This window comes from Globicephala melas, chromosome 16, assembly GCF_963455315.2.
Source record: "Globicephala melas chromosome 16, mGloMel1.2, whole genome shotgun sequence".
NCBI classification, from domain to species: domain Eukaryota; kingdom Metazoa; phylum Chordata; class Mammalia; order Artiodactyla; family Delphinidae; genus Globicephala; species Globicephala melas.
Window position 1 is genome coordinate 55,826,961 of NC_083329.1, and position 12,344 is coordinate 55,839,304.

Genomic DNA, 12,344 nt, shown 5'->3' on the forward strand with positions numbered 1-12,344 from the left:
TGCTTTCCAAGTGAGTAGGCTAATATTTTTATTTGAGGAATGTCACCCTTGTGCCCCTTTAATACCTATTTGACCAGACCGTGAGGATGTCGGAGATGTATTTAACTTCCCGCCAAGGGCCCAGAGCTGGTTGCCCATGTGTTCTGACGAGCAGCATTTAGAGCTGTTCTCCAAAATGAAAGAGGAGCGAGCAGATGTGGTGTGTCACGTCAGCAATCTCTCTCCCAGCTCCTTTTCAAATAAAAGTTTATGAAGAGAAGCACTAACTCAAATCGCAGAATCCTATGTTTGAAATAAATGGTCTCGCAACAAACATTTCCGTCTGTAAACGTCTAAACCTTTCAGAAGATTAAAGGAAATTAGTGCTGGCGTGTTTCATTAATTTGGCACCATGGTGGAGGAAATGTGGTCCTCATTTCACTTGGGTGGATTATGAATCGTGTCAGTTTTTCCATTCTTTTCCTCCAGGGCATTTTTTTACTGCAAGGCCTGTCATGATGACATCACGGATCCCAAAAGAATAAAAAAATGTGGCTGCAAACGGCGTAAGTAGTGTTTCTTTCCCCCTTCCCTCCCTCTTTCCTTCCTTTTTTCCCCAAATTCATTTCCCTTCTCCTTTTCCTTTTAAAGAAACACTAAACATCAAGCGCGTTCTTGAATACGTTTATGTTTCACCCTGCAGTTTAAAGAGACATGAAATTAATACCTGTCCTCACTTGATCAGAGCAGAGGATGGAAAATCACCACCATCAACACCTCGGCGTGAGCCTCATGCCTAGTCCCCACTTCTTGACTCTGAAGGGATGCCTAGGTAGATGTGTCCAGTCAAACGGAGCAAACGCAGTGTAGGAGAAGGAGGGCAGCCAAGGCCCTGGAGGAGGGAGTGGTTTTGCATAGTGATTTCCGGTGGATGGGAGGCTGTCAAGTGTAAAGATGGCCGTGCTAGGGCTGACGGGAAACTGGGTCTGAGGATTCGGTCTCTCAAATGGGAGCTGACTCTCTTTGCATTTGGGATTCCTGCCAGTTTGGGTACCAAGGGCCAGAGTTTTCAATTGTGATACCCTCAGACTGGCCCAAGGAAGGAACTTGGTCATCACCAATGGGCTTTATTTGCCATTGCCCCGGTGACCAACCTCAAACACCATTGCTCTTTGGGGTAGACTAGGTTGGGCTTGATAGCTCCTGACATATCGTCTCAGACTCCTTACAAAGCAGCTTGCCACTGGGACTTCTTGAGAAAGATATGGTAAATCAGGAATGGTGGATGGTGAGCTCTCGAAAAACTAGGGCTCAAAGAGAGGTTTGCAGTCGTTCTGTTGCATTGCCTAATAGAATTTGTTCACAGCCCTGGAGAAAACAGCGATAGTGATGCCTTCCTTCCCATGGTGATTTAATGTTTCCAAAGCTCTATATGATCATTATTTTTGTTGTTCCTCCCCATAACCCTGCGTATCTGGCAGATGGTGTTATTAATCCCATTTTACAAAAAGAGGAAACTGAGGCTCCAAGTCTCATGGGAGGATGAGATTGCTGAGTGTCACATAGATCCAACAGACGGGGGTTCAGGTTCACCCGAAGGCTTCTCTTGGTGCTGTGCCCTCGTCTTTTTTCTAAGAGAGAAGGTCAGGGTGGGTGAAATTGGGTCTGATGAGTAAGAACCCAACTATAAAGGATCACCCCATAAAATACTTTTTCTCAAGCACACACCAGACAGAAGAGCACCATTCCTGAGGTACGCTGACCAGAGCAAGAGGTTCTTTCACAGAGGCCGTAAAGGGGAGCACAGGAAATAACAAAATCGGTGAGACGTAAACACCACTCTGCTGGAGCCTGGAGGAGGCCCTCAGCCTCGTGGGCAAATACCCAGAGAAGCACTCTTGGTCTAGAGCAGTCTCTGTAGAAATCTTCTTGGGCTGGTTCCCAAGCTTGGGGCAGCTTAGGTCCACTGTTCTGCTCCCCCTTCTCCACTGACTTAACACACATGGCCCCCTCCACCCAGCTCTGACACCTCACCAAAATGAGTATCCATACGTCAGGACAGGAACCTCTGACTTCTTGGGGCCTAAGAACTCTCCAGGTCCGACAACCTACCAGGAAGAGCGTCCAAGGGCCTATAGAGGCACAGAACAAACTCACTCCCCAACCAATCCCCCAAACTCCGTAACTCAAAAGACCCTTCTCACCAGGCAGTGCTCCCGGCCCAGCTCAGTTATCTGTAAACACAGAAACACAGCTCAGCTGACCAGGCATCACCCAGCTCACTTCCATCAGAAGGAACACAACATCCCAAGGCAGAAGTACGTGAGAGAGAGTAACAAATACAAGAGGATGAACCCATGTCAGAAAACACTTGTAGTGGAGAGGGTTGGGGAATGTAGGAGAGTATTGAGGCCCATGACCCTTGACCAGATACTTGCCGGAGAACCTGGCCCCGTGGGGGTATCAGTGAAATGACAAGGCTACTTTCACGTGGCGATCAGTCATTCACATGTGTTCGAGTGCCTTCTTCGTGCAAGGCGCTATTCTGGGTGCTAGGGATGGAGCAGTGAACGAGATAGGCCCTGCCCTCCCGAAGCCTTCACTCTAGTGAATGGAGGCAAGCAATGATCACAGCAATAATTAAATGCCTTCAGACAGAGACAAGTGCTCTGAAGAGAGAGGAGACTGCCTGAGGGTGTGAGGGACCTGGTAGGGTTGCTGCTTTAGCTAGAGAGGTCTGGAAGACCTCCTTTGAGAGGTGACACTGAAGCTGAGACTCAGTCCAGGTAGACAGAAGAGCAAGGGCAAAGGTAGGGATAAGTTAGTGGTGTTTGAGGTAAGGCAGGAAGGCCAGTGGGGCTGGTGGGATTGGGGAGAGGGGGGTAGGAGACGAGGTCAAAAAGGCAGGCAGGGGCCATGGGAAGAAACGGGGTTTTGGTGTTACGATAAATACAGCCATTGGAAGAGTTTAAATAAGTTAATGACATCATCAGTTCTTATTTTAAAGGGTCTCCCTGGTGACTGGACAGAGAACAGGCTCTAGGGAGGCATGAGTGGAAATGGCAGGAGGAAGAGTGAGCATCTCTGACTCCTGCTCTGATGCTGGAATGTTCCTCACAGGGCACTATCTATAGTAGAACCCAGCAGACTGATTTTTAAGTCCCTAGAAATGAGGATTTGGCCTCTAGGATATTTTTCCATCTTGGTTCCAGGCAAACAAACGGCAGCTGACTTTAACTTCGTCCTGGAGAGAGAGGCACGTAATTGTTTGAAATAATTCTGCTCTCCTCATTACCTTTAACGTTGGTTCAGCTAGTGAATCGAATGATCTCCCACCCTGCGCAGCACAGATTGCTACAAAAGGACTGTCCCTGCAAAGCCAAGCCAGTGTGACAGGGCCTTGATCTCTCCCTCTGCACCCCTCTCCCCTCCGTGGGCTCCTTGTCTCATAGACGCCCTCGGCTGTGAGGTTAATGTTTGATAACAATCAGAATTGTCCAAATATCATTCTTCCTCATTAAAAGGTCATAGCCTGTGTTACAGAGGGTGGGTTGCGGATGTGTATGTGTAAATTGTGGTTCGAATAAAACGAATGATTAAACATGAACGTCCTAGGGCATACCAGGCAGGTTAGGAAATTGGTGAAGATAGATTTTGTTTGCAAAGAAACTTTTGTTAGAAGTAGAGCTAGAATTATTAATAATGCGGGGCAGGGGGGTTCCTGCCTTTGAATGCACGTTGCCTGGTGCCCTAAGTTGGAGAGGGCAGCTGACCCATAGTCAACTGCCCAAACCTGTTAGGCCAGGTATTAATAATTCACCCTGGAATGATACGTTTCCGGGAGGGCAGAGCTGATGACATCAGTGGTCTTTATCTACAGTTTTCTAACCCTCCCCTCCCAACCTGGCTTTTCCCTTTCCAAATAACCCTCCACCCAGCCCCCAACCTCCCCATTCACCTTCATTCAACAGCCTTAAGCATCTCGCGTCATACTATCTGGAGAAATGTCAAGTGTGCACACTCCATTTTTGGAAATTCTCTGGTAGTATAGTTTAACTTTTGCATTTTTTCCCATTTCTTCATAGTTCTCCATCAAGGAAGAGTGTCAAACTCAGCTGTCTGGCCAAGGAGCAAGTTCTCAGAATCTACTATTTACCTATTTTCTTTTTCTGTATAACAAACCCAGTCTAATGATTTACTTTTTCTCCCCCAGCCTCTAAATATTTGCCAAAAGGTGGACTCCTAGGGGACAAGTCATGTCTAAATTGCTGTGTTTGAAGGAATTTTCTTTAACTTCTAATCATTGACATATTTGTGATTTATTTTCTTTCTCTTTGCTGCCTTGGAATACTGCCCCTACTCTATTTTAACTGCACACTGGTAGTGATATATTGTGAGTAAAACGGGTTCCCAGCAGCCCAGAATCCAGTTCCCCCTGTCTTTCTCTAGAAGAGAAACTTCTTTTATTTTCTGTGCAGTTGCAGTTTCTTTTTTCTTTTGGTATTTATGTTGCATGTAGCAGTGACATCATACCCCAACTCGGTCTGCAGAGTAGCCTGGAGCTGGAGAACCCTGCGAGCAGGGAACCCCTCTCTGTTCATCCACCCTCCCCCCCACCCAACCCCCGCCAGCCTCTTGTCAGCTTCTGGCGCTGTCTTATTTTTCCACTTGAAAATAAGACCTTAACAACAGTGTTTCTCTTGAAGGCCTTGTCTCAGGACCTTTAGGGGACACTGAGTCAGCTGAGGTAATTACCACTAGCTCTAGATGCTTCGTCAATTGGGGTTCATTGTCATGCTTGCCTTTGATAAATTATACTTGGTCTCCTCTGCTATTAAGCTTGAATCCCTATCCTGACGGAAACACATATGCTACATATATATTCCCACGTTGTGATATATATGGTATGTACCAGTACTTTATATGTAAAAATGTACATTTTTATATATAAGCGTAGAGATATTTTATAGAGAGAGTGATGTATTTATTACACCATATGTGCCTCTCTATACGAGAAAGCGCTTGAGAGAGAATTAATTGGACACCCAGCTTTGGGACTGTAAGTATCTAAATTGCCTTACTGGAGACGAGTAAGTTCTACAGTGGTAATTATTTCCTGTAGTCTATGAAGCACCTTGCTTTAAAATGAAATTTCTCCCTCGGTAATACCCGCTAGGACATACCTAGTTCCTCTGTGGGTGTCAGGCATCTTGCAGGATCCATTTACTTGTTTAAGGAAGAGAAAGATGGCTTGAAGAGAACACTCCATTTCATTAATGAGCTATGTAGAAGCCAGAATGAGTAAATACAAGTCTCTGAGCCCCTGAATGACTCCAGGAATAGGACCGTCTCTCCCAGCAAGATGTGGCCATTGACGAGGAGCTCGTAGACCCGTATTTCTGTGTGTGACTTAGAGCAGTGCTGCTTTCAGCGGCACCAGCGATGAGCATCCGTCTTTACTCACCTACGAGAGACCCAACCTGTAGACCAGTCTAGCGGCCCTGGAGTTTGCAGGAGATGTCTCCGCACCTGGTCCTCTCCTGCTCCTTTGCAGAAGAAGAGGCAAGTTGGTCATCTGGTTTGGGCTAGTCTTCACAGTTGGAGGGTACGGAATGCTCAACGTACCAACAAAACAAAACAATGACCTTCTTCGGTTCAGAGCATAATTCTGCCCAAATTGACTTCATGGCTCCCTTTATCTGCAGAACACCTTGAAAAATGACTTCAGGGCATGAACCGCTTTCCTACCTGCAGAGCTGCCTACTGTATCTAATGATCTTTCAGAACTGGAGGGAAACCGTGATGTCAATCAACAAACAACTCTCGTGCCAAATTCCTCTGTCTTCTCCAGCCACAATATGGTATTGAGGGAGGGTCAGCTAGTTCGGTGTGCTCTCTGCTGCTGACATTAACCAGCTTTTTCTTTCCCTTCTTTCCGTTCTTGGAAATCCACCTGAAAGGTCTTTCTCCTTCCTCCAGAAGCTAATCAGAGGAATTTTGCTAAGTGAAGACATCATTCCTCATTTATAGGACCTGAAAGAACGCTCTTGGATTCCCACTGTCCCATCAAACAAATGCCTTCACCATTCACCTTGGTGGACTTTTTCTTTCATGTATATTTTAACTTAAAATTTTGTTGCTGCCGAGAATATGAAGAGCAGCTCCAGAGTCAAGGCTTGGAAATAAGCCTTCCTTCATTGGGTTGATTTTAAACAGGAAGTTGCAATCTGACAAGTGTCTGTGAATTGAATGGCAGGGTTTTTTTTTTCTTCTGCCCCAGTCTTGTCTTGAATTGCTCCATTTGAAACCTAAAATATTTTTTCCCCAGCAGTTGGGAAATGTCACCTGAGCTTTTCAGTTCAGCACTGCTTTTCCTGCCCCTTCCATCCCACCCTGGAAATTAAGATTCTACAGTTGGAAACTGGCTGACAGTTTGGTTGCTGGTGCAGGAGGCAGATGGAGCCGAGAGCAGGATAGAGTCCAGCTCCCTCCTCCATTCCAGGCTTGGCTCCAAAGGGCTAACCAGCAGAGAACCTGAACTTGACAACCCATTGTCAGTTTGACACAAGGAAAGAGCAGTAACTAAGCTACATCGACAGCAGCCCCTTCTCTACAGGTTTTCTTTCTCATGATTGAGACCTTTGAATATATAAGAAAAGTTGTCCAAGAGTACGTCTGAGAAATCTTCCAGTTCTCAGTCTTCCAGTAAATGGCTTTGATGAAGTCCATGAGGGAAACGCTTTTATTTTGTCTCTACAAATAGCACTAGGAAGTCATAATGGAAACATTGGATGAATATCCACTTCGTCGTGGGGAAGGCAAGCACATAAAAGCTTTTTCTCAAACTGTAAAACTTCTAGGGCAGAGTTCTTGGAGGAGAAACGTGAGACCCAGGGTCTTGGCAACTGCATAAGCTCTTTGCATCTGTGGCGCCAGTCCAAGAACAAGAACCTGATGATGTGGGCCAAGGAGAAAACTGAGTCTGCAGAGGCTTCTGTTTCTGCCTTCTCTGAGTTAAGTTGGCCAGTGGGGGCAATTAATTGAGCGTAAAGTTCCAAGAGTACTAAGATGGAATGACAAGTAGCTGCAGCATTAACACCTCTGAGAGACACACTCTCGTCTGTTCCCTGTCTCAGGAAGCTACAGCAGGGCTTTAAGGAGACCCAGCCAGCTGGTGCTGTGAAGGGGTCCTTCTCTGCGGACCGCGGCTGCAGAGCCGATGTGCTTGCAAGTTGCCACTTTTGACCACTCTAGGACCATGTTCTAGAACCTCTCTCGCCTTAATCTCCGCTCTTTCCTAAACTTCTGCTGTGCATTGGGAGAAGCCATTGAATTGAAATGACACTGCACGTTTCAATTCTTAAGAGGCACACAGCGTCCTCTCCCAGCTAGTTCAGGTGATCTGTTAACTAGCTGCTCTTCCACACAGATCCACTAGATGTCCTCACAGATCTACTTAGTATTACCATTGAGCTCCTGGGGAAAACTCCCTTTCTGAGGATTGAGATTGAGGAAGTCATTGGGTGACTCGATAGAAAAGAAAATCAGCAAACACCAGAGGAGAGAGGGTACTTCATGTGGCCAGGGAGTAGATAGGAAACTTACTTCTGTTTTAAATAAATACTGAAACTTTCAAAATTGCTCCTTGAAACCTAACCTTGGGAGTTTTAAGCAGCACTCTGATATCTGAAATTAACCTTCGAACCTACATCAGCTCTAGAAAAGGAAACAATCATGGAGACGTGGAAATAAAATACCGGTGGTTCTGGCTATCCACAATTCACTGAAACGAAACTGAAGGATTAGGAAGCAGAGAGCGTCGAGGGGGATGAGGGATGGTATTTTCCGAAGTCAGAGGTCCACGACTTAATTTTGATATAATTTTATTTTACAACTTGAGAGTATAATTTTACACACAGAGTATCCACTTCTCCTGGAACAGCTACCACCAGAGAGGCAAATCCTCACCCAGTTTTAGTTAAAGAGCTTGTTCGTGACTCACAAAATGGCCCAGAGGAAGGCTCTTCCTGGCTGGGACACACATCCTTCAAGCCTGACGGATCGCAACCACCAGATGGGAGGTCAGAATGGGCCTTACCTTTTAAGAAAGTGGACCCAGAAGTATGTAGGTGAAGACACCCGATAGGGGGGTCAGTGAAAATGGACTATTCCAGAAGTAAAGCAAGGAGCCAACCTCGCAGTTGGTGGCACCTTGGGCTAGACATTGTAATAATTCACAAAGGTTTGTCAGTGTGTGGGGCTCAATCATTTTTAACTGTTTCTGTCCTGTCTTTGAGCCTCTCATCCATCATTCTTGCTGATTTTTTTTGTTTTTTTTCCTTTTTGTGATGGTGCTTGTTTGTCTTCTGAGATTTCTCTTTTGGATTTGGTGTGACTGTAAAACTGATGACTGGGAAGGAATGGAGAGAAAGAGCATGTCTTCTTTTTTATGCATATACTGCTTTGGAATGTGAGTGCTTACAATTAACATTTAAACTTCTTATAGCAAATGGTTTTTTTGCTGCTTTGATTACCAATTTCAGCTTGTTCCTGCATGCTAACACTATGAAATTTTAGAACAATGCATGGTCTCCGGAAGACCCAACAATAACAATTGCAAACAGTCCCTGAGAGGCACTGGTTTGAAGTTGTGTTTCCTCCTGAACCCTTATCAAGTAGGAGGTTTCAATCACCCATTATGATGGGCTTACCTCTGACAAAATCATTTTGAAAGTTATTCCGCCCCCATCCTCCCTCCCCTTGTCCTTAAAGGGTATATATATAAGAACTTGCTTTCCCTATCAATGTGTCAGAGTCTGTTATTGTATGTGAACCCAAAATGGCAGTATGGAAACGAAAACCAGGCACTGTTGCTAATGAGAAGCATAGCATTTCAGAGTTTGATGGGCTTCTCTTCTGCTACAGCATTTGATTAAAGTTTTTTCAAAACAATTTATCTACAGCAAAACAAAAAATCATCTTCGTTTCCCTCCTCTGTATAAATAACAAGTCAATATTTCCAGTAAAAGAACTAAGAAGGAAAAAAAACAAGCAAGTGGTCTGCGAGTTGTACACCAGATCTGGATGCATTTAAAATAACTTTATTTTCATGTCTTCAACTGAAGACTGTTTTGCCTTTCTCGACTTCGACAACTGCTGTTTGGGGTGTCTGGGCAATCCCACCATGCCTTCTAAATTCTTCTGATTCAAATGCTATAGTGGAACTTTTTCTTTTTTCTTTTTTTCATAAAAGCTAAGCTGAGGAATGATGTCCCACGCAGTGAACAGGGCTGGGGCTGCATGATGATGATCTGAACAACTGACTAGCTAGGATGCTAAAAGAACATGTCGCTAAAAGTGTGAGCCAGGATTACAGGAATGGAGTTGCTGCTCAAGGGATCTCTCATTCATCTGCCCCAGTGCCTGTTCCTCACAACCATAATGTTACCCCTGCTTGACCAATAGACTGTATGGCACGTCATAAAGGTCTTAGAACAGGACTTGACCCATTGGAGAGATTTAAACCCCTCTTCCTGGTGACTGTAACATTCAAAACCACTAGCCATATTTTAAAGTAAGAGTGCAACCATTTCTCCACTAAGAAAAAAAACAATGGGGGAAAAATGATTTTCACGATGGAAGGTGTGGGCACAGGGAATAACACCTCTCCAGTTCAGCTGACTGTTTGGCTGTGTTGCTTGGAATAAACATGAATTCTTCTCCCGTCTTGCGAAAGGAGCAGGCAGGTTCATGCTAAGGATAAACCAAGATGTTTGCCTGCTGTAGCGTCACAATGAGGTACAAAAAGCTTCTCTTGTACTGAAATATAAATTGGCTTGAAGGGTGAAGGTGCAGGGCCTTGAGAACTATTACAGTGATGTCCAACAACTTCTGTACGTTAGCACTCAAGTTGGATTCCCAGGCAGTGCAGAACCTATGATATTAGCTTGAGAGGAGCTATCAGTGCCTCGCGCAAATCTTAGTAAGATATTTTATGTGGGATCTATTCTCTCATTTCATGTTTTGTAATTTTTCATCTACTTTTGGCCGATATTTTCTATATAAGAAAAAAATATGGTTAACCAATAGCCCGATAACTTTCTGAATTTTTTTTTTGGGGGGGGGGAGAGAAGAGCAGATGCGATTTTCAGATTCTCTCAGCTTCAAGCAGAAAATACACCCATGAGTAGCTACATGCGTTGCAATAGACGAACATCTCGTATGCTTTGGGTGATTTCTTATTTGTGAACTGCCTTTAATGTCAGATAGGCAGTGTTAGCCTTGAGGAGCTGCACTTCTTGTATGGACAGATTTGGGTATTTGCTCTGTCAAGACTAAATTTAAATTCCTGTAGGCATCCTGTAAACTCACTCTGGGGAAGTTCAGCAGAGGCATCCTCAGATTCTATATTAACACGTAATCGTTTCATATCTAATTGGATGAAAGCTTGTCCCAGCCTCTGCCTAATGCCCAGAAATGGATGGAAATTAGAAAGCCTACGTACTAGATATTTTTGCATCTTGCAAAAGCCATTTATTGTACACAATAAGCAATTAATCGATTGGCTGTGTGTATATTTTGTCCTCCTGTATTAATTGTGCCAGGGGAAAAAATGTTGGTTACATTTTTGCTGTCTCCAGTGTGTGCTGCTTCTCATCCAGCAACCCGGTTGTCATCAGCCGTGTCCTTGCCCGTGGTCACCCGCTTCACCCAGGGTAGAAAAATAATGTGCGACAGCCTTGGGGGACTCTACAGGCGATGGCTATTTTCTCTGCTTTTTCCAATGTACAACCAAAGTGTTACCAACAGTTCTCTCTGCATTTTTTTTTTTCTGGGTCAAGACTGTTAACGTGAACTAAGACCTGTGTTCAATCCCTTCAGCTCCCTTCCAGCTGCCTTGCTGTGTGTGACCTTGCCATTAACTACCGCTCTTCCTCTCGTCCCATCCAACCCCATGGTTATAGCCAAGATGTCCATCTACAAGAGAATGAGACGGGCATGTTGTTTTGATTGCGGACGTTCTGAGCGTGACTGCTCGTGCATGTCAGGCCGTGTGCGTGGTAACGTGGACACCCTTGAGAGAGCCTTCCCACTTTCTTCTGTCTCTGTTCATGATTGCTCCACCACTTTCCGTGCCTGTAAGTTTAACCCCAACACATACAGTTCCATGTCTGTGCTGTCTGTGGCATCACCCCCGTCTCGTGTCGTGCCCTGTGGTGCTGTGAGTCAGTCGGGCTGATGTTCTCCTCCCAGTGTATGTGGTGATGTGTTGCCCTCGCTGCCTGTGTCACTGTGTACGTGCTGGGGAGGCCTCCCTCCCTATTCTGTGAACTTGTTGTGTCTCTTGTAAGAGCGTGCAGGCTGTGATATTATAATCCAGTGGTATTATTCCTCTCTCCTTTAAGTAAATATGCTTGGAAATAAATGTGAAAACACATCAAATACTATATTGATAACAGAGATGCATGGAAATGTATATCTTACTATTTGGGGAAAGGGGTTAGACATCGGATTGGGTCGAAAGGAGGAAGGAAAACGGTTTAGAGAGAACAAGCCAACTCTGGCATGAAATTGCTTTTAGTGAGCTTGGATACTTTCCAAAATATAACAGGGTTTCAATGCAGATGGGTTTTTTTGGTTTTTTTTGCTGTGTCCCCCTAACCTGTATCTCGTTCCTCCAGTGCCAGATTGCCTACTATGCTCTGAAAAAGAATCTGCCAACCTATACAGACCGCTGGTTTCTAGAGCTTCCCCTCAAAAAGATGACTCATTCAAAGGATCAGCCCATTAATATCTTTCATTTTTTTCTAGAAATATAGCCCCCTGTTTAAGGTATCTTGTAGCGACTGTGATTCCAAATAACAACAAAAATCATGAGCCGAGAAGCTCCGTGGTTCCCTCGAGCCCATCGTGGAGCCTTGGGGTCAGTCTTTGCCCCCCGCAAGTTCAGAGGCGTTCAGGAGTCTCTCAGGGTCTTGCAGCGGCAGCTGGCGAGGCTGAGCTACACCAGATTCCCGAGCACCTTTCCCTGCCCCCACGCTACCCTTGTCTTCAGCATGGACTTTGCTTGTGTTTACTGACGTGGTACATGGGTGATGCTCCTGAAAGCTCCAGCTTGTTCACTGAGGGCCCTCGTCTAAGGGCAGAAGAGGTTGTGCTCTGCTTGAGGACTTGGATACCTTAAAGTATGGCTGTCGCCTTATTTTCACATTTTTGGTAGCATGGGCGGTAGGAGACAACCTCTCTGTGTTCATCCCTTCCTCTTGAAAGCACCCGCCGCGTTTGCTGGTAACCATATTATCCACTCTCTTTTCTTCCAAGTGCCCAGAGCGGGTTGAGCTAAATTTTCACCAGCAGCAGTTAAT

General features: G+C 45.1%; 1 protein-coding gene across 24 annotated transcripts in view; it reads left to right on the forward strand.

Moving 5' to 3' along the window:
- The window catches only part of KCNMA1 (potassium calcium-activated channel subfamily M alpha 1), a 741,810-nt gene that overhangs the window by 600,033 nt on the left and 129,433 nt on the right, over positions 1-12,344 (forward strand). For 12 of the 24 annotated variants that reach the window (XM_060286605.1, XM_060286606.1, XM_060286602.1 and 9 more), the window contains 2 exons: positions 469-545; positions 10,944-11,117. In XM_060286605.1, the coding sequence (XP_060142588.1) occupies positions 469-545; positions 10,944-11,117 (251 nt within the window). The remainder of the gene's footprint in view (positions 1-468; positions 546-10,943; positions 11,118-12,344) is intronic. The other 12 variants (XM_060286609.1, XM_060286618.1, XM_060286610.1 and 9 more) reach the window with 1 other exon arrangement.